We start from the raw sequence: 23156 nt of genomic DNA, 5'->3' as shown, positions 1-23156 counted from the left end.
GCATTTGGAGTTACAGGGGTGAGATGTCATGAACCTGACTGACCCGGATTAACAAAGGCTCCTGTGGCAATCCCATGAGCCACCAAATATAGCTCCTCTTACGGAGGCCAGGGTGACTTCCTCTGACCCAATCGCAAAGGGTGTACACACACCAACTGAACGGAGTTGAAGTTTCTTCCACACTCCAAATAACTAAAATGCTAAAGTTAGCTTCTTTCTTTTTTTAAACACAAAAAGTGACACTTAGTGAAGTTCAGTCAATGTATTTATTCATGGCAAACATTAACATTTCACATCTTTAAATTTGTACACTACCTCCAGAGGTTTAACAGTCCTTAACCATGTGTCTTTTCCAACCTGTAGATCAAAGTTAACCAACCAGTAAAAGCTAGCCAGATTGTTTTAGTCCACAAGTTGTCTTTCACGCAACGATTCAGTACCTCTGCTAGCATTCCTTTCACTCAACCCCAAATAATAAAAAAACGCAACCCCTAATTTCTACCCGTCAAACTGATTTAGTTTTTCAACTCACTGACAAAAAATGTATATTAGTGACCATATACTCTGTTCAGCAGAACAGCAAGCGGAGCACGGATAAAAGATGTGAACACCTTGACGACAACATGAGGATCTAACAAATCCACAGGAGCAAGAGACAAATTAGTTGTTCTAGCAGCAGCAACATTGTCTTTTTTTACAGAACATGTTCAAATTTACAGTTTACACCAAAGTGCAAATAGGTATGTACTGTATATAGCTTATACTGTATATTCATAATATGTTCTAATTTACTAAGTGTTCTTGCCAGGTTGAGGCTTTAGAGTATTATGGCACATTTCAAAACATTTCACAGGTCATTCTATATCAACAATAGGTCATGCAAAGTTTACGATACACTAATATATATTTGGGTGACCAAAATGTGTAATTAATTTATACGTTAACGTTTGATAACATACATTTAAAAAGCATGACATTCATATTTGTATCAGGATATATGAAAGATAGAATATCTTCACAGCAATGCTCTCAAAGTGTGCTACCATAATCAACATTCTGAAACTGTACATCTCGGTACTCCTATGCCATAGGTCAGTGGTGCTGGGAAATTAAAAGCCTTGTTTGAGAACGAAAGACAACAGCCTGCCGAAACAACGGAAAATACAATGAAAACCAACCAATCAACCAGTGCTTTTCTATCAACTCCCCACAACCCCTTAGGAATGGGTGAATTCTCTCCTCAACCGAGCACCAAAGCAACCTTTCCCACTGTAATTCTTGCACCAACTGTTAGCATTTTTACATGTGTTTATTACACACAGAGAGTACAAAACATTAGGGACACCTGCTCTTTCCATGATATAGACTGACCAGGTGAAAGCTATGATCCCTTATTGATGCAAGTTGTTAAAGGGGAAGAGACGTTAAAAAAATGATTTTTAAGCCTTGAGACATGGATTGTGTGTGTGCCAAAACAAAACAAAAGTAAGTGCCTTTGAAGGGGGTATGGTAGTAGGTGCCAGGCGCACCAGTTTGAGTGTGTCAAGAACTGCAATACTGCTGAGATTTTCACGCTCCTGTGTGCATCAACCATGGTCCACCACCCAAAGGACATCCAGCAAACTTGACAACTGTGGGAAGCATTGGAGTCAACATGGGCCAGCATCCCTATGGAACGCTTTCGACACCGTAGAGTCCATGCCCGACGAATTGAAGCTGTTCTGAGGGCAAGGGGGGGGAACTAAACATTAAGGTGTTCCTAATGTTCTGTACACTCAGGGTATATATATATATATATATGTTAGAAAAACTCTCTAAATAGTAAGCTTCTCTCAATGAGGAAAAGACGGCCATCTCTGGCATGGATTCCTATCCCTCGTCCGTGTTGCCCTTTCCTCAAATTTCTTCGGCATCTGGGAGACTCCCAAGGATCTTACTCTGGAGTAAGGGCCTCATGCCTCGTTAAAGCTTGGTCCATTAACTTCTGTTAGGGATTCATCTGCAGTTACTCTTAAAACAGATACCCTAGAAGTACTTGGATTTGTTTTTTTATTAAATAATTTTGTACATTGAATCATTTGAGTTTTACATTTTGGCTTGATTATTGTTTTGTTTTCTTAAAGACAGCGTGATCTTAGGAGGACAAGCAATGTAAGAGAGAAATGTGTGAGAGCACAGTCTACTTCACTTGGCTGTCATCATCTGCACAAACTCTGCAAGGCAGAACAAAACAGAGAGAGAAAAAAAATGAGAAGAAATCCACAAGAATAAAGGGCATTCTGTTAACAATGATTATGGCACATTAATAAGATTATTGGAACAAAGTAACATGAGGAATCAAGGTCTTCAATACTATTTTGAATTCAATGAGCAGAGCTTGTTATGTATAACTCCTTTTATTGCCTTTACTTTCAGCATCAAAGCAAAGAGAAATAAGGCACAACTGACAGGGGCAACAGTGGAAAGACACAAACTTCAGTGAACTCACAGTAGATCTGAGAGGAGGAGCAGGAAGAGGGAGAGAGGAGGAAAAAGGAGGACGAGGAAGTGGAGGTTTTAAGAAAATCTTTAGCCTTCTGGTTTTCGCAGATCGGAAGGTACCAGAAAAGTCTTGGAAATACGGTGATATTTAGCTTCCACCTATCCGTTTCACTTTATATCTGCAAACGCACGAATGGGAGAGGGGAAGGACGTTGAGCTCACCTTCATAGTTGACCTGTCCGTCTCCGTCAATGTCGGCCTCGCGGATCATCTCGTCCACCTCCTCGTCTGTGAGCTTCTCCCCGAGGTTGGTCATGACGTGGCGCAGCTCTGCCGCACTGATGTAGCCATTCCCATCCTACAGGGAGAACAGGCACATTCAATAGGCAAAGAGAGAAGGCTCTACATACAGTACTTTGTCCAGATCTCATTCTGACAGGTTTAAACAAGGCTTTTCTATCAGAACGATCAGTGACATGTCCATCTTCTGAATAGAGCCCGGGTTTATCTGGTCTGCTGGCACATGAACATGGTCCCTGGCTGCCCCATTTGTGTGACAGCCAGAGATATGTATGGCTCTGGTCCGTCTGCTCACCCAGCCCCAGCCTGATCTCCGGCTCTAGCTCTGCCAACACTCAAGAGCCACAGAGGGAGAGATAATAAACAGAGTAGGGGATGCTGACAGACTGGTGTCCTAGCAAACTGGCATTGTAGCAGTAACCAAGGCCCTTCAGGACTGTTGCACAAATGTCCAACAAAAACAATGCCTGACACAATCACACCAGTCACATCCGATCCGTCAATGAGGGTGCAAACAACCAACCGCAATACACACTAAATTTAAGTCCACACACACCCAAAATCACATGGCTCTGTTTAAAAAGGGGTTGCATTATTCCAGGCTGCACGGAGCAATATAAGCCCAGGCAATGAGTGCTCCCCATTAGCTTGTGACTCAGATTTCTGCACTGCAATAAGCCCCCATCCTGCATGCGGGTAACGTTATACTCCGCTCCCAACAGACAAAGCCGTCCTCTAAGCTAAACAGTTAAGACATAACGATGACGACAAACACTGGATTACATAACATCAGGATGGCAGAGGCGCAGTAGTCCATCCCACTTTCAACGTCACATTCTCAGAACATGAAGGGTTAGTTTTTGTTCAATCATTTGGTGCAATTTTCACAAGTATGTGATACAGTTCCACAATTCTAAGCACAAAAATCTAAAACAGACAATCATAATGGCTCAAAACACTAAGCACATTTCCAATTGACGGAGTACAACAATCAAAGGGGGCGATGTGGGGCATGCGTACCTTATCAAAGACTCTGAAGGCTTCTCTGATCTCCTCCTCGCTGTCTGTGTCCTTCATCTTCCTCGCCATCATTGTCAGGAACTCTGGGAAGTCGATTGTCCCGTTACCTAAGGACGAACAAGACAATCTTCATTTTATGTTTGTGCACACACACACACACTTTATTTCATAAGGAGCTGTGTTGAAATTTGTGTCTGTACATTCTGGAATGCACCCAAAGAGAGATATCATCTTGGCATCTGAGTACACGGGCAGCACCATTGAGGTAATCTCCATTTCTAAGTAATCCATTTTCTTCTTCTTCAATTAAGTCTATGAGTTGGCAAACAAACAAAGGTTGCAAACTACTGCCTAGATGTGTTGTTTGAACAGATATAAAAGCCAAGGTTCCCGATTTACTGCCACCGACAGTTATGGAATGTTTGCTCATGAGTATAATTCATTGGCTGATCCCTCTTGATGGAATCATGTGATCATTCCATAACACATATGGAATTCCCACCCAGTTGACTACTTTAAAAATGGTGGAAGCCCTCAATGGCATCACTATAGTCCCCGGTTTCGAATCCAGGCTGAATCACATCCAGCCGTGATTGGGAGTGCCCATAGGGCGGCGCACAATTGGCCTTGCGTAGTCCAGGTTTTGGCCGGAGTAGGGAGTCATTGTAAATAAGAATTTGTTCTTAACGGACTTGTTGTATAGCACTGTATTACTTATACAACTAATATAAGGACAGGACATGAGTAGAAATTAACGTGTGCATTGCTTAATGTGTTTCAAAGGAAGAACATTCCAAGCATTTCAACGTAGGTAAGCTAGGGGGGGGATACAGATGCCCTAAAGGGACAAAACTAGAATATCAATACACAAAATATTACTCCCCCCTTTACCTTTGATGACCCATAAGGAAAAAGTAAATATTCACTGTTTTGCCTAGTGTTTTCTTTTTAACATAAGTTCTTAATGTAAATAAATGAACTTTTCAGAATAACCTTTTCTAAACTAGGGAAAGAGGGTAGACAGCCTCAGTCCCCAGACTTAACCCTGGGGTGTATTCTGCCCCAATGTCTGAGGTTAGTCTGAACTAAATAGTCAACCTGTCAGAGGGTCGTCTTTCTCTTGCAGGGTAATGACGACTTACAGGTGAGTCTACAGTCACATTATCTCTGAGTCTGAGTGGTGATGGTGTATGCCCAGACTGGGGTGCAACAGTACCCTGCGTATGCACTCTGGAGACTGGAGCACTTTCCACATTTGTAGGTTGCTGCAGTGGATGTTCAGGTGATGGCTCGTAGTCATGGTAGGTCTCCAGTAGCTGATCCTGGTTTGTCCTGGCTTGACATGAGTCATCTCTGAGGGTGGTTCCTGGCAACAGTTGATCCACGTGTCTCCTCCAGATGATGTTTTCCGGTGTGTGAACGGTGTAGGACACAGGCCCTGTTTGTGCTACCACTGTGGCTGGTATCCACTTTGGACCTTTGCTGTAGTTCCGAGCAAGAACTCGCTCTCCAGCTATGAAGCTTCTGTCTTTTGCTTTGCTCCGTCTCTCCACCTGTGCTCGCTGTTGTGTCTGTACAACCCGTTTCGTCTTTGGAGGTCGAGTCGCGTGCAAGCTGTCTTTTCATCATGGCTGACGCAGGTGCCACTGATTATAGCGTGGGGAGAGTTTCTGTAGGTTAACAGGAAGGTGTTTAGACGCCTATTGAGGGAGCCGTTCCCTTGCGATGATTTTAAAGCTTGCTTCATCGTTTGGACAAACCTTTCAGCAGGGTGATACGGCGCTGACTTGATGTGTTAAATTTAATTTGCTTCCATGAATGACCAGAACTCTTCAGACACCAGTTGGGGGCCATTATCACTAACGAGTTGCGTTGGCAAGCCGAAGCGACTGAAGATTGACCGTAGCTCTTTGATGGTTCTCTCTGCTGAGGTGCTCTTCATCCCTGTGACCTCAGGCCATTTGCTGTGTGCGTCAACTACGACTAAGAACATACGATCCTCCAGTGGGCCTGCATAGTCTATGTGGACTCGCTGCAAAGGCTCCTCTGGGAAGTCCCATGAATGTAGTGGCGCTAGCTGAGGCATGTTCATCTTTTGACGTGCAGAACATGACTTGACCTGGTCTTCGATAGCTGCGTACAGACCTGGCCACCAAAAGTAGCTGTGTGCAATCTCCTTCATTCACACCATGCCACAGTGCCCTGAATGGAGTTCTTCAAGCACCTGCCTTCTCAGTGGCAGCGGTATGACTCGAAAACCCCATAGCAAGCATCCAAACTGAACGGTGAGCTCGTTTCTCCTCACTAAGTAAGGTTGTAGGCTGTCCGACATCTCTACTTCTTTTCCACGAGTTACAATGTCCACGACCTCAGACATCACAGGATCAGTGTGGGTGAAGCTTTTCACTTGGACAGATGTAACTGGAGAGTTTGTCACTTCCTTGGGAGTAGAAGATTTCAGCCTGGGAGTGCTCAGTGTGCGCGACATGTAAGGGAAGTCTTGAGAGGCCGTCTGCATTGTAGTGCTGCTCAGAACTTCTGTACTTGATATCGTACTGGTGAGCAGATAACAATAACGCCCATCGCTGCATGCGGTTGGCTGCACGCAACAAAATGCCGGTGTGGGGACCAAAGATGGAGGTGAGGGGTCTATGGTCCGTCAGCAGTGTGAATCGTCGGCCAAACAGAAACTGATGAAATTTCTGTTCTAACCCTAACTCCAAACACAATGGCGAGTGCTTCACGCTCTTTGCATAATTGCTCTCGGCTTTACTTAAGGTCTGTTATGCGAAAGCAATTGGCCTTTCTTCACCTGATGGCATGATGTGAGAGACAACTGCACCGACGCCATAAGGCGATGCACCACATGCCAACTGTAATAGCAAGTTGGAGTTGAAGTGGGTTAGGGCCTCTGAGCTAAGGCTGTTTTCACTTTCTTGAAGGCCTCCGCGCATCTGTCTGTCCACTTCCACTGTTTGGTTTTGTTCGAAAGTTCATGCAGTGGCTTTAACATGTTAGCTAGGTTTGGCACACACTTTGCGTAGTATGTCAGTAGTCCTAAGAATGATCTCAGCTGACTCACGTTCTGTGGGGATGGAGCTTCCGCAACGGCCTTCACCTTCGATGGCGCCTTGTGGAGCCCCGAACTGTCGATAACGTGGCCCAGGTACTCAACAGAAGGCCGGAAAAACTTGCAGGTGTCCTTCTGGACCCTCAGACCGTACGCCTCCAATCTCTGTAGTGTAGCGTTCAGGTTTCTCAGGTGCTCCTGCTCGTCTTTGCCGGTCATGAGTAGATCATTGAGGTAACATTGGACCCCAGTGAGCCCGCTCAGTATCTGGTCCATAGCTCACTGAAACAAGGCCGGAGCTGAGGTGATTCCAAAAGGAAGCCTCCGGTACCTGTACAGTCCTTTGTGAGTCACTATGGTCAACAGTTCTTGTGACTCTTGGTCCACATCCATCTGTAGATGTAGACTTATGTCAGGCCTATCTTAAATAATTTTTGTCCTCCAGCTAAACCAGAAAATAAGTTGTCAATGAGGGGTAGTGGATATTTTTCAGCAGTCAAGACTGGGTTAATGGTGACTTTGAAATCACCACAGAGTCAGTCTGAGTGATCCATCTTTTTTCATGACTGGAACAATGGGTGTAGCCCATTCACTAACATTCCCTGGATCCAATACTCCACTCTCGACTAGTCTGTTTAACTCAATTTCAACATCTGGTTTTCTGGCGTATGGGACAGGTCTAGCTTTGAAGCCTTTAGTTTGCTGTCTGGTTTCACAGTCAGTTTAACTGTTATGTCCTTCATACTGCCAAGTTCTCCTTTGAACACATCCGCGTGTTTCCTCAATATCCCTTGTAGGTTTGTGTCCTCTTTTGCAACCATGTGAATTTCCTGCCAGTTGAATTTGATCTTTTCCAGCCATGTGCTTCCAAGCAATGCTGGATGGTTGCCTTTCACAATGTAGAGTGGTAGCTTTACCTTCTGTTTGTTGTGCTCCACTGTAACAATCACGCTTCCTCTCACTGGAACAATCTCACCAGTGTGTGTTTTCAGCGTCCTCTTTGTGGGCTGTAGTGTGAGGGGATGTAGTTTCTCCTTGTATACAGCCTCAGACAGCAAAGATATGGCTGCTCCAGTGTCCACTTGCACCCGTACTGCGTTTCCATCCAGTAGCGGTGTCACCCAGTAGCCGTATCCATTGTCTGAAATGGACATAACATGCAAAGATTCTCCCCCTTCATTTTATGCACTTTCTTTTTGAACTTCCTGAAGTCGCTTTTCCTTTGTTCAGTACTTTTGTTTGATTGTGTCTTTTTGTTTTTCTCTGCACGTTCAATGTGACCCATTTTTCCACAACTTCTGCAGTCTAAGTCTTTGCACCAACACTCCTCTGCTTGGTGATCTGGCTTCCCACCTCCTGCCTTGTTTTTTAACCACGTAGACACCTTATGCACTTTAGTCGAAGCACTTAGCTGTTGTGCGTCTTTATTTGCCATTTCCATTGACGTACTCACTTCTATTGCTCTCTGCAATGTTAAGTCACTCTCAGTCAAAAAGGCGTTTCTGGATTGCCTCGTTGCGCATGCCACACACTAACCTATCACGTATAGTGTCACTCATTGATCTCCCAAATTTACAGTGTTCAGATAAGTTGTTTCAATACAGCCACAAACTGTGAGATTGGTTTCATAAGAGAAATCAAGATGAGAGGGAATCAGAATCGCTCTGCGATTTTCAGTGGTTTGGGAGAATAATGTCCTTTTAAGGTAGCCACAATTTCATATGATTTATTACCTTGTTTTTCAGGCATTATTAGACTGTGCAGTAGATTGAATGTTTTTCCTCCCATAACATTCAAAAATGTTGGCACAACGACTTCTGCTTTAATTCCATTTGCCAACACAAAGAACTCCAACGTTCTGTGTAAGAACTCCATTGTTCCACAGATTCAAATGTTCCTATATTTCCAATCAATGCAGACATTTTCGGTTTATTTTTCTTTCTCACACTTTTCAGATGGTCCCAGACCCCTTTTCTTTCTTTTAACTCACGCCGACTTCACTTTCTCCCGCAGCAAAACTCTTCATATCCCTCGAGGCTCTCGTTGCCGTGACATCAAAAGCTTGCTAGCATCACTCGACTGGCTAGCTCCGTGTTTTGTTTGCATCTTTCTACGGCAATTTTTTTTTAACTCAGACTTTCTGCCAAAGATGAGCACAAACGTGAGAACGTTTCTTCCTCGTCGCCAGTTGTTGTATAGCACACTGTATTACTTATACAACTAACAGGACAACAGGACATGAGACGGAAGTAGAAATTAACGTGGGCATTGTTAAATCCATTTCACAGGAAGAACATTCCAAGCACTTCAACGTAGGTAAGCAAGGGGGGGGGGGGGGGGGGTTTACAGGTGCCCTAAAGGGACAAAACTAGAATATAAATACACAACTTGTCTAGTAAAAAAAAATGTTTAAAAAAACTTTACCTTTATTTATGAGAATCATCATCAGCTAACATCACTTTTTGTGAATTTGGAAGCATTTATGTAATCAAAAACAAGCACATACAGGCTTCAATTTCTACTGTCATGTTAACTGACTGATGAAAATGTATAAGATCCCCTAAGCCTGTGTTGACCTTATTATGTGCATTTATCCCAAAACCCCATTCCACCATAAGAATGTCTGAGCGAACCAAAAAAGGTAAGTCATTTCTAGTTTTAGGACTACAAGCTGGCGAGCTCTATGTCCATGCCAAAAACAGGTTTTATCCATCTAGAGTCCTCCAACTCTATGGGTGAGCCTCTGTTGTGGTTGGAAACGATGGATGGTTGAAATGTGATCCACCATGAAACCAGAGCCATGGTGCCATCCAGGTCGGACAGCAGGTAGCCTAGCGGTTAAGGGCCAGTAATTATGCAGTGTGTGTGTCACCATTCATCCACTATGTGAAAGGGGTTAGGTTTCCTTGTTAGGTTCTGACCATACTTGTGCATGCGTGTCAGCACGTCAGTGTGTGTGTGTGTCATTGTACACATCTCTCTAATCTTACCATCGGCGTCCACCTCATTGATCATGTCCTGTAGCTCTGCCTCAGTAGGGTTTTGTCCCAGAGAGCGCATGACAGTGCCCAGCTCCTTGGTGGTGATGGTGCCATCGCCGTCCTTGTCGAACAGTGAGAAGGCCTCCTTGAACTCTGAATAAGCAAACAGGGAACAGTGTTGGATTGGTGGAAATGCCTATATTGTCTACGTCAATAGTCTACATGGTCTTTCTATCCTTGTCTCCATTCCTTCATCTGCACTGATGTGAGAGAACTCGACAGCTAAGGGCAAATTCCCAGGATGCGGTCAACATACTGATTTCACCCAATTTTTAGATCTGTGCAGATGAAGAAAAAAGAGAGAAAAAAAACACCTCTTACTAAGAATGGTAGGTACAAGATTAGCAGCAGCAGTACAAACTAACAGGCAGAGTAGCCTAAATGTTGGCTACTACCATGAGGATCCATGACTAAGCACCCACACTATCTGGCCAACCGACATGAACTCAAATCACTTTGACTAACTGGGATTGGATTGAAGAGCTTTGAAAGGACAGAACCTCACTGTTCGGGGTTAGTGATTGTACTCACCAGCAATCTGCTCCTCAGTCAGTTGGTCAGCCTGTGAAGACGAGAGGAAGCAAGAGTGAGAGTTGTCCACGGCCCCAAACATATTATAGCCTGAGGTAAATTAGGCCACAATCACCAAATGGCTGCTCTTCTACTCCTGTGTGTAACCATACCTGCCCCACTGGATTCGCATGAGACCAGATGAGATGAGTGATACTTTCACCCCTATAACCTCAGTGCTCACATGTTTACATGCACACCATTATACCATTATTATTCGGGATACTCAAGTATTGTTTTTGAGTTGACGCATACAGTACCATAAAAGTCTGGACACAGACTCAAGAGCTTCTTTATTTTTACTATTTTCTACAGTAGAATAATTCTCTCAACCAGCTGCACCTGGAATGCTTTTCCAATAGTCTTGAAGGAGTTCCCACATATGCTGAGGACTTGTTGGCTGATTTTTCTTCACGCCGCAGTCCAACTCATCCCAAACCATCTCAATTGGGTTGATGTCGGGTGATTTTGAGGCCAGGTCATCTGATGCAGCACTCCATAACTCTCCTTGGTCAAATAGCCCTTGCACAGCCTGGAGGTTGGGTCATTGTCCTGTTGAAAAACAAAATGATGGGACTAAGCGCAAACCAGATGGGATGGCATATCGCTGCAGATGCTGTTGAGCCATGCTGGTTAATTGTGCCTTGAATTCTAAATATATCCCAACAGTGTCACCAGCAAAGCACACCCACACCTCCATGCTTCACGGTGGGCACCACACACGCGGAGATCATTCGTTTACCTACTCTGCATCTCAAAAGGACTCAAATTTGGATAGATTCCCACCGGTCTAAATGTTCATTGCTCGGGTTTAGCTCAAGCAAGTCTCTTCTTATTGGTGTCCTTTAGTAGTGGTTTCTTTGCAGCAATTCGACCATGAAGGCCTGATTCCCACAGTCTCCTCTGAACTGTTGAGATGTGTGTTACTTGAACTCTGAAGCATTTATTTGGTCTGCAATTTCTGAGGCTGGTAACTAATGAACTTATCCTCTGCAGCAGAGGTAACTCTGGGTATTCCTTTCCTGTGGTGGTCCTCATGAGAGCCAGGATCATCATAGCGCTAGGTTTTTGTGACTACTCTTGAAAAACATTTCAATGTTTGAAATTTGCCAGATTGACTGACCTTCATGTCTTAAAGTAATGATGTACCGTCGTTTCTCTTTGCACATTTGAGCTGTTCTTGCCATAATATGGACTTGTTTTTTTACCAAAAAGAGCTATATACTGTATACCAGTTGATAGCCCTATACCTTGGTCACAACACAACTGATTGGCTCAAACACATTAAGGAAAGAAATTCCACAAATTAACTTTTAACAAGGCACACCTGTTAATTGAAATGCATTCCAGGTGACTCATGAAGCTGGTTGAGAGAATGCCAAGCATGTGCAAAGCTGTCATCAAGGCAAAGGGTGGCTACTTTGAAGAATCTCAAATATGTTGATTTGTTACACTTTTTTGGTTAGTACATGATTCCATGTGTTATTTCATAGTTTTGATGTCTTTACAAAAACGTTTACATTGTAGAATAATAGTGAAAAGAATGAGAAACCCTGGAACGAGTAGGTTTGTCCAAACTTTTGGCTGGTACTGTATGAACATATCCGGTCCTGGTTGAGAAATATGCCGATATTAAGACAGGATACTGTGGCATGTAAAACATCTTATGCCGTTTACGGTTGTTTTCCGTGGTTTGCGCAGGCTCAGTTCCAAATATCATGGGTGTTGAGTGATGTTTTCATCTGTCAAACAAATCACTTCAAAAAAGTAGGCTCCCCACAGTTAGATCCACCATAATTCATTTTGTTGATATTCCGCACTTTCACCCCTAAGTTTCTGCTTATAATTTGTCATTTGGCAGGCCATTTGTTTGTCAACTGTAGTTAGGCTGTGACAGAAGAGAAGCTGCATGTATCTAGACTAAACACAGTAGAGCTCACCAGAATAATGTCTTAACTAGATTACTAATGCCTCCATTCTATGTAACACCAATAAAGTTGTCTGTTTTGTTTAGGGACCGGGGGGGGGGGGGGGGGGGGGGGGGGGGGGGGTGGCGCAATGACTCCAAAACAGTGTAACGATTGGTCCTGTGCAAAATGTAATCAGTTTGATCGATTCTAAGGAAATTAAAAGTTGAGAAAACAATGAATGTCTTCAGTTGCATATTTTATGTGGTTGAAATACTGTGTGCTTGCATACGTGTCAAAGATAACATGTCTCAAGAGATGCTGAAAGAAAGAAAAACAATTTCTCCACTCCTGTTCGAGTCAAAATTAACATTTATTGTATAGATTTTACTGCAAGAAATGCATAATTTTGTAGGAGTTAATTTAAGGACTGGCCCCTTTTTTTCAATTTTCACCTAAAATGACATAACCAAATCTAACTGCCTGTAGCTCAGGCCCTAAAGCAAGGATATGCATATTATTGGTACCATTTGAAAGGAAACCCTTTGAAGTTTGTGGAAATGGGAAAGGAATGTTGGAGAATAACACACAATAGATCTGGTAAAAGATAATACAATCATCTTTGTAATGCAAGAGAAAGGCCATCATGTATTATTCCAGCCCAGGTGCAATTTAGATTTTGGCCACTAGAAGCAGTAGTATATGTGCAACGTTTTAAGTATTAACTTCAGGATTGGTGGGTCCCCTGCGGGACAGTTGAGCAAACATAGGCTAATGCGACTAGCATGAGGTTGTAAGTAGCAAGAACATTTCCCAGGATATTACAGTGAAATAATGTTATTGTTTGAGGAGAGTGCACAGTTGTTCTTAATAAACAAATTGGGCACATTTGGGCAGTCTTGATGCAACATTTTGAACAGAAATACAATGGTTCATTTGATCAGTTTAATACATTGCATTCAGAAAGTATTCAGACCCCTTGACCTTTTCCACATTTTGTTACAGCCTTAGTCTCAAAATAATTAAATTGCTTCCCCCTTCTGCATCAATGTACACACAATACCCCATGACCAAGCAAAAACAGGTTTAGACATTTTTGCACGACAGGTTGCCTAGTGGATAGAGCATCGGACTAGTAACCGAAAGGTTGCAAGATCGAATCCCCGAGCTGACACGGTAAAAATATGTCGTTCCGCCCCTGAACAAGGCAGTTAACCCCAGTTCCTAGGCCGTCATTGAAAATAAGAATTTGTTAACTGATTTGCCTAGTTAAGGTAAAAAATAAAAATAAACCTGAAATGACATTTACATAAGTATTCAGACCCTTTACTCAGTACTTTGTTGAAGCACCTTTGGCAGTGATTACAGCGAGTAGTCTTGGGGATAACGCTACAAGCTTGGCACACCTGTATTTGGGGAGTTTTTCCTCCTCCTCTGCAGACCCACTTAAGCGCAGTCAGGTTGGGTGGGGAGCTTCAGAGATGTTCGATCGGGTTCAAGTCCGGGCTCGGGTCTGGCTGGGCCACTCAAGGACATTGAGATTTGTCCCAAAGCCACTCCTGAGTTGTCTTGGCTGTTTGCTTAGCGTCATTGTCTTGTTGGAAGGTGAACCTTCGCACCAGCCTGAGGGCTCTGGAGCAGGTTTTCATCAAGGATCTCGCAATACTATGCTCCGTTCATCTTTCCTTCGATCCTGACCAGTCTCCCAGTCCCTGCCGCTGAAAAACATCCCCACAGCATGATGCTGCCACCACCATGCTTTACCTTAGGGATGGTTCCAGGTATCCTCCAGATGTGACACTTGGCATTCAGGCCAAAGAGTCCAATCTTGGTTTCATCAGACCAGAGAATCTTGTTTCTCAATTCCAAGTGTGCTGTCATGTGCCTTTTACTGAGGAAAGGCTTCCGTCTGGTCACTCTACCATAAAGATCTGATTGGTGGAGTGCTGCAGAGATGGGAGAAACTTCCAGAAGGGCAACCATCTCCACAGAGCAACTCTGGAGCTCTGTCAGAGTGACCATCGGGTTCTCTGTCACCTCCCTGACAAAAGCCTTTCTCCCCCAATTACTCAGTTTGGCCGGGCTGGCAACTCTAGGAAGAATTGAGTTTGAATACACATACGAACCGCAGTATTTGTGAATTGAGTATATATCATGTTTATTGGTCATAGTATGCGTCCTGTATGTCGTACTAAATTCGCCAAAATACGAAGTATACATGAAGTGTACACTATTTCTGTGCTTTTAAGGACCATAATGCAATTAATCAGAAAATGGGCATGGCTTCACAACATTTTCAGATTTGAAGAAAAATGGCAGAAAATATTAGGGCTGTTCGATAAATCAATAATTAGAGGTAAATTCTTCCCTCAATAACGATATAAAAACATTTAGATTAATTTTCGATAATGTCGCTATAGAATAACTAGGAGCAACAGGAACGTGCGGAGAAGTGACAATATGCACGTGGAGAGGTATAGCCCACTAAAAAAAACACTTAGCACCTCGAGTTATGGAGTAGCCACTATTAACCACCAAAAATGAGTGATGTAGGCAAAAACAGTGGCAGTGATAGCCATGGAGAAGGAGCAGCTTCCAACAAATAAATTATTGATAAGGGTTAAACTGTTTCAGTAATTTGGAAGTGGTTTGGCTTTTTGAAGTCCGACAAATGTTCAGTGCAAATTGTGCCGTAGACAGGTGGCAACGAAGTCTGGTAGTACGACAAACCTTTTTCAACATCTGAAGCAAAATCACTCTTTGGAACATGCAGGAAGTTTGAGTTTGCGCCACGGTATTGATAAACGCCCCTCAAGCATCAGCCAATCTTGGGATGTTTGCTCAAAGCAGTCAACACTGACAGCATTTATGCCCTACAAGCAAACATCAAAAAGACATCACAAATGCTATTATGCATTGCATTGCTAAGGACATGCTACCAATTAACAGTCAAAAGGAAGGTTTCAAGAGGCTTATCAATTTAATTGACCCCAGGTACGTGCTCCCTGGCCGCAAACATGGAACAATTTTCCTTCAAGTATAATTTTGTTTGCTCAAATATATACATTTTTAAATGTAACCTTTAACTAGGCAAGTCAGTTAAGAACAACTTATTTACAATGACGGCCTATCAGGGAACAGTGGGTTGACTCCTTTGTTCAGGGGTAGAACAACAGATGTTTACCTTGTCAGCTCAGGGATTCGATATAGCAACCTTTTAGTTACTGCCCCATCGCTCTAACCACGGTTTGTTCAGGCATTCTTGAGTTTGAAGCAGATTTGCACCTTTTAAACAATTTGATTAGTATCGTGATAATTATCGTTATCGATGGGGGGAAAAAAAGTGATAATTTATTTGCCCTAGAAATTATGCAGTCGAAATCTAACGAGAGAAGGCACAAATTAATTGCTTTAACTAATTATGACAAATGTTCTGAAAATGTGGAGCAATGTAATAAAGGAATGATTTAAAATTAGTTATGTTGGTTGACAATTTGTTAGTTACGCTAGCCGTACGAACCGCAAAGCATTACAGCAGTATGTTAGCTAACCTAACGTTAGTTGGTTACTAATACCTCGAACTTGCCAAGCAGTATATTAACTAACTACGCAACGTTTGACTTGATTATTCACATCATTCTTAGCTAAGTGGTATTGTCATTGTGCATGTCAATGGACATTGTTAATTCTGGCCATCTACTCCGATTTTAGAGCACTCTTGAACAGAGTAACTGCTAAATTTACGAACGCTCAACACACGTTGAATATGGCCAGTGTCAGTAAATGTCAGCAAAAAAAAATAAAATATATTACTTTTTTGCCAGAAGCACAGTTAGTCACTAACGCTCTGTATAACCAGCTCTGCTAGGGTGAGTAAAATAGTCAGAGTAAAGTGTTCTCATTTGTGTCTGGAAGTAGATCGCTTGGGTGATTGACTGCTGTTGAACCTTTCGGCCAGTGTGCGCTCTGAATGCTCCAAGAGTGAAACACGAACAGACAAAATGACATCGCTCTGGATTTATGAACACCCAGAGCGCACTCCAGACTGAATTTACGAACACACCCGAAATCGTAAAATGTCTAGCTAACAAGCTAGCAAGATGTTGAATTGCAACCGCATCAACTTCCAGTAGACAGACAAAGCTCTAGAACGCTCAACTGAAATGCTACTGTTTACAGTATACTAAAATGAACTAATAGTATGTAGTATATACTCATTAAGTATGTAGTATGGGTATTTGAACACAGCTTTGGTGGTTCCAAACTCCTTTAATTTTTTGGTACCCTTCCCCAGATCTGTGCCTCGACACAATCCTGTCTCGGAGCTCTACGGACAATTCCTTTGACCTCATGGCTTGGTTTTTGCTCTTACATGCACTGTCAACTGTGGGATGTTTTATAAAGAGAGGTGTGTGCCTTTCCATATCAAGTCCAATCAATTGAATTTACCACAGGTGGACTCCAATCAAGTTGTAGAAACATCTCAAGGATGATCAATGGAAACAGGATGCACCTGAGCTGAATTTTGAGTCTCATAGCAAAAGGGTCTGAATACTTACACAACCGTTCAAAAGTTTGGGGTCACTTAAATGTCCTTGTTTTCCATGAAAACATATATGAAATATAGCCAAGACGTTGACATGGTTAAAAATAATGATTTTTTAATTGAAATAGTAATTGTGTCCTTCAAACTTTGCTTTCGTCAAAGATTCCTCCATGTGCAGCAACTACAGCCTTGCAGACCTTTGACATTCTAGTTGTCAATTTTTTGAGGTAATCTGAAGAGATTTCACCCCATGCTTCCTGAAGCACCTTCCACAAGTTGGATTGGCTTGATGGTCACTTCTTACGGTCAAGGGTTGAGATCCAGTGACTGTGCTGGCCACTCCATTATAGACAGAATACCAGCTGACTGCTTCCTCCCTAAATAATTATTGCATAGTTTGGAGCTGTGCTTTGGGTCATTGTCCTGTTGTAGGAGGAAATTAGCGCCAATTAAGTACCGTCCACAGGGTATTGCATGGCGTTGCAAAATGGAGTGATGGGGATCTTGAAGAAGGAAGGCTTTAACCCTGTACAAATCTCCCACTTTACCAACACTAAAGCACCCCCAGACCATCACATTGCCTCGACCATGCTTGACAGATGGCGTCAAGCACTCCTCCAGCATCTTTTCTGCATCTCACAAATGTTCTTCTTTGTGATCCAAACACCTCAAACGTTGATTTGTCTGTCCATAACACTTTACTATCTTCCTCTGTCCAGTGTCTGTTCTTTTGCCTGTCTTAATCTTTTATTTTTATTGGCCAGTCTGAAATATGGCTTTTCTTTCTAACTCTGCCTAGAAGGCCAGCATCCCGGAGTCAACTCTGCACTGTTGACATTGAGACGGGTGTTTTGCAGGTAGTATTTAATGAAGCTTCCAGTTGAGAACTTGTGAGGCATCGGTTTCTCAAATTAGACACTCAAATGTACTTGTCCTCTTGCTCAGCTGTGCACCGGGGCCTCCCACTCCTCTTTCTATTCTGGTTAGAGCCAGTTTGCGCTGTTCTGTGAAGGGAGTAGTACACAGCGTTGTACGAGATCTTCAGTTTCTTGGTAATTTCTCACATGGAATAGCCTTCATTTATCAGAACAAGAATAAACTGACGAGTTTCAGAAGAAAGGTCTTTGTTTCTGGCCATTTTGAGCCTGTAGTTGAACCCACAAATGCTGATGCTCCAGATACTCAACTAGTCTAAAGAAGGCCAGTTGTATTGCTTATTTTAATCATCAAATAGTTTTCAGCTGTGCTAACAATTGCAAAATGGTTTTCTAATGATCAATTAGCCTTTGAAAACGATAAACTTGGATTAGCTAACACAATGTGCCAGTGGAACACAGGAGTGATGGTTGCTGATAATGGGCCTCTGTACACCCATCAAACAAAAAATAATAATCTCATCATTTCCAGCTATAAATCATTTACAACATTAACAATGTCTACACTTTATTTCTGATCAATTTTATGTTATTTTAACAAACAAAAAAAAATGGTTCTCTTTCAAAACAAGGACATTTCTAAGTGACCCAAACTTTTGAACAGTAGTCTATGTAAATAAGCTAGTTCTGTTTTTTATTTTCAATACATTTGCAAAAATTTCTAAAAACCTGTTTTCGCCTTGTCATTAAGGAGTATTGTGTGTAGATTGAGGGGAAACAATTAATTCAATCCATTTTAGAATAAAATGTAACAAAATGTGGAAAAAGTCAAGGGTCTGAATACTTCCCGAATGCACTTTATTATATTAAGCTAGACGTGAGAAGTTATAGGCCTACAATCCGTGTCCATATTTCTGTTAGGATTCCATTTAACCCATATGAATATTCTGTTCAGTCATGGATACAGGGATACTCGTGAGTGGGATATCAAAATGTGCATCTAAAACAGCTTATCCCAAATAAGACCTTAAGCAGGATATGAGCTACTATCCGGAATACTGTGCGTATGTAAACATGGTCACTAATTTCAGGCCAGTTAGCAGTTTCCTGCCAATTAGACCTGTATCTAGTACATGACATTTCAAATCAAATCCAGGTCTATTAGTCTCATACACAGATTTGCAGGTGCGTGGAAATGCTTGTGTTCCTAGCTACAACGGTGCAGTAATACCTAGCAAAAATAAATACACACATAATCCATTAAAATAAAGAAATATCAGAACGAGCGAAGTCGGAGACCATCAGTTGAGGACGAGGTCTTATCAGGCCTGAGTCAGTCAACCAGCACATTTCAGGCTGAGGAAGTGTGATGAGGGTTGGGTATAAATACACCTCAGTACGCCTCCTATAATTAGAGCGGCACGAACAGGGTCGCCAATGTAGCACACTGACTATTACCACCTATGTTGCTTTTTGTGGGTCTTCGTCATCATACATATATAATTTATTGCTTGAGTGAAAGTGTGCATACCAGTGAAAGTGTGCGCGACCCCTACCCCCCCCCCCCCCCCCCCCCCCCCCAAAAAATACAGTTTAGTGTGCACCTAGCCGACAGAAAGGGGCACAAAGTGTTTCCTCCGACACATTGGTGCTTCTGGACTACGGGTTAAGCGAGCAGTGTGTCAAGAAGCAGTGGGGCTTGGCAGGGACGCGTTTCAGAGAACGCATGGCTCTCGACCGTTGCCTCTCCCGAGTCCGTAGGGGAGTTGCAGCAATAAGATAAGACCAACTGCCAATTGGATATCACGAAAAGGGGAAAAAAATACAACAAAAAAATCATATGATTCTGTGTTTTGTACATGTTCATTACAGTTAAAGAATTTAGCCTAGGACACATGCTTTGCTCTATCTCAGTGAGTCATCAGGATGAGAAGGGGGAGGAAAGGGCAGCAAGCAGACTGCAGCGCATTCTATCCACGCAGAGGGTGGAGGAATCAAGTAGTGGTTGAGCATTTACAAGGCCTTGTCAAACACCAAATGGCTCAGGAAAACAGTGTTGCATGAGCAGTATTGAGATCCCATGTAACGTTACTATACTGTGCGATTATGTACAGTCCTGGTTAAAGGCTGTTCATTCCATACTCACTGTGGTGGTAAAGTGGTGCTGCCTCATTTTTGGGGGCAGATGGCAAGATATTCAGATTTGCAATTGTGTCTTATCCTTTGGTGCAAAACAAACCCACCATGAATAATAGATTTAGCTCCAAGGCCTTACTTTCGTTCCACAAAACAGCAATTATGAGGGATAAAGCAGAGCATAGGAGGACAAGCCTTCGTTTGTCACAAGGTCTTTTAGAGAGTCTTTCCCATTTTTGCAGAAGCATGCACTGCGGATCCCGTGTCAGTATACTGCACCAACCATGTGGTTCAATGCAGAGGGGAGGAATGCTGGTGGTAGAGGGGCGAGAAAGGAGGGGTGGCAACGAAGATCATTCACGAACAGCAGACTGCGGATCAACGTGGTGGTGCAATACGCAACACCATGACGAAAGACTCAACAAATCGATGCACAACAAGTATTACTAGCTATATCATATTGCCAGTTAGCTATGTATTTGGAAACATGACAACACAGGTTCGCTTGTTGCGCACAAGCTATCAGCTTGCCTTGGGACAGTACAATCTCGGCATTGTTCATTGCAAAATACAAATGAACTGGCTCATGCCTACATAGCTAACGTTGAATGAAAACAATTATTTAGATGGCTAGCTAAGCAGCCAACTAATACTACCGATTAAGTTAATTCAATTAGCAGTGTGTTTGGGTTTTATTACATCAAACAGCGCTATGCTTCTGCCTTAACCACCACGCCCACTCACCATTAGTACCCCCAACCCCGATAAGCGAAACCAACGACCTTAACTAGCTAACAGTATGTTAAATTAACCATGACTAAAGTTAATCAGATAGTCATGCCTCATACGTTTTGCCTTGGCAAGGAATACGTGACCACAATCAAGCATGTTCTTATTGTCTGTCATAACTCCGTATGAGCTTGGCCAACTGCAAGTTATTGCATTCCAACGTCAAGCCAACAACCCGGTCAGGTGGTGATATCAACAGTTGAGCTGCCAGACCGACAAAACTTTTTTCAGTCACACCTTATTTAGCTAGCTAGTTTACGGATAGAGAGCTCGTTATAACTATAGGCGTTGCTCGAACCCAATACGAATGCATGTTAGCGAGATAGCTTGGCTTTGTCTGTGGGTTGAATGAGTGCAGCAAGCTAGCTAGCAAAACGGTGGCTATACTCACCATTTTATTACGTCAGGTCTTCGCACTTCGACAATTTCAATGACTAAATAGTCAACGTCCCCCTCGTGGCTGGCAAACCAACTGTGTCCAACGTATGTATCGTTGTTTAGTGCTGAAAAACAATTCGCTAGAGGTATTCAGTCCCTTCTCCGCGAAGTTGCCCGGAAACACTAGAGACCGCGTCACTGCCGATGTGGCCTCATTTGCACTATATCGCTCCGCGAAGTGACATCTTTCTTCACCCCCCCCCCCCTCCGACGAACCTGCCAATCTTAAAACTGCACACCACAAATGCGTCAGAATATAATAATCTATTCGCTTTATATTGACCACTGCACTCACTGAAATTGCCTAGCACCGTCCCCTGTTACTCATCAAACAACAGTCATTGTACTACTTGCACGAATCGCGCAGAGATACTGCAGGATTCTGTTTGATGAGAAGCAGACGCGCCCATTATTTCAGTCTATCGAAGCGGTGAACATACAATATTTGAAATGGATATACATCGTCAATTTGATAGCTCTTATTTTTGATCAATTATGACCACAGTGGTGTAATGAGATGAGCTTCAACTAAACCAATGTAACGCAGATCCTTATTGGCCCAGAGAAACGGTTAGAAAAGTACCCGGTTTTGTAATTGGCTGGTTGTAAACTGCATTGCGCCAAATTGGATGTATGCATTGCAAGACTAATGAGTTTATAATTTTATGTTGTATAAATCGTTCGCTTTGCGCTATTACAGGTTTTGAATATGCTGATTTCAGATATGACTAATTGGTCAAAATGTAAACCGTTGCAGTAGTCTAGTCTAGTAGTATGACATCGTGTGTAGGCCTATATGACAAGGACAAAAACCCTCCCACCCTGAAGATTTGATGTTTATTATTATTTATTTTTTACATCAATACTAATGGCATTTAAATGGAACCATGCGATGGGTCTATAATAACTGCTCCTGTGTGTACAAAAAGTAGAGATATATCAATAATTCTTAATTGCGTTTGTGTGCTTTATTGCAATATTCAGTCAGACCTAACACTTTTGTTTGTGGATCTGTATCATAGTCATCGACATAACAGACCCTGGGCGAGTTATTGAGAGGCAAAGAGGAGGAAATATCAGAGGGAATTTGCTGGAGTGTTGTGTTTTTTCTGCCTTTCATTTATTTGCACACAAAAAGTCAGGAAACATTTGGAAAAAGTTCAGTAAAAAATGCGGTCCACCAAAATAAAATCCACATGGCTTTATCCATGTGCTCCATCTCGTGGAGACAAATTGCATCATGAAACCACATTGTAAACTACTGTACCACAACCATCATTACGGGCCAAATGGAATTTATGGTGAGAGTAAAACTGGTTTCACGATACATTGAGTACATTAAGTATACAGTACCCTCAAAAAAAAATGCAGATTAAAAAAAAGTTTCAAAGTAACACAATTATAAAAAAGGAAACCTTCAATTATCATTGTTGTATATATGCAGGTAAATCCAGGGTCTTTCCAGTCAGGGGCTGTTGTGCCAGTCAAGGTGGTCCGACATGTATGACTTCCTCTTGGGGAAGGCTGTATCCATGTTGTCCCATTTCTCTGGTTTTGGTGGTGCTCAAGTCCATGTTCCTGTGGCATAGGGTTTCCACTGTGGCACAAGCACACAAGCATTTACCCACCGGGTTTGGCAAGTACATGGGAAACAGTGGGCATCGTAGAAGTCTGCAGTGGCACAGGCAGCTACGTAGATGGATCAGCTGACTCAGGATCCGGTTCAACCCCTGTTTGATGATGACAGAGAGGGTATTGAAGAGGGAGTAGGTACAGCATACCCCCAGGAGCATGAGGACGCAGGTAGGTTCCACTGGGGGCTCCTCTGTAAGATTCTTCCTGGCTGCTCACCAGGTCCCTGAAGCCCACCGTACTGAAGGCCACAAAGCAGAAGTACAGGGACTTGATGCAGCTCCAGCACACCATGGCTGATTAGAGAGTGGAAGCACCACACGCCAACACCAGGATAGCATCAAACAGTAT

At 42.8% G+C, this 23156-nt stretch overlaps 1 protein-coding gene across 1 annotated transcript; it reads right to left on the bottom strand.

The window, feature by feature from the left end:
* Positions 1 to 247: 247 nt before the first annotated feature.
* LOC110503503 (calmodulin-1) lies at positions 248 to 21523 on the bottom strand. Its single transcript, XM_021581843.2, has 6 exons — positions 21127 to 21523; positions 10444 to 10474; positions 9862 to 10005; positions 3802 to 3908; positions 2704 to 2839; positions 248 to 2213 (listed from the first exon to the last, which is right to left on the bottom strand). The coding sequence occupies exons 1-6, from the start codon at positions 21127 to 21129 to the stop codon at positions 2185 to 2187; spliced, it is 450 nt and encodes a 149-aa protein (XP_021437518.1). The 5' UTR covers positions 21130 to 21523; the 3' UTR covers positions 248 to 2184.
* Positions 21524 to 23156: the final 1633 nt, after the last annotated feature.

Source organism: Oncorhynchus mykiss, chromosome 24 (assembly GCF_013265735.2).
Source record: "Oncorhynchus mykiss isolate Arlee chromosome 24, USDA_OmykA_1.1, whole genome shotgun sequence".
Taxonomy (NCBI): domain Eukaryota; kingdom Metazoa; phylum Chordata; class Actinopteri; order Salmoniformes; family Salmonidae; genus Oncorhynchus; species Oncorhynchus mykiss.
Note: the sequence above shows the minus strand (reverse complement) of the source record. Positions and strands in the feature narration are given on the sequence as shown.

Excerpts from the sequence above, each read along its gene's own strand:
- LOC110503503 (XM_021581843.2), bottom strand. Across the intron at positions 10,006-10,443 it reads GACTGAGGAGCAGATTGCTG|AGTTCAAGGAGGCCTTCTCA; the intron begins GTGAGTACAATC and ends TTGCTTATTCAG. Across the intron at positions 3,909-9,861 it reads CAATGAGGTGGACGCCGATG|GTAACGGGACAATCGACTTC; the intron begins GTAAGATTAGAG and ends GTTCGTCCTTAG.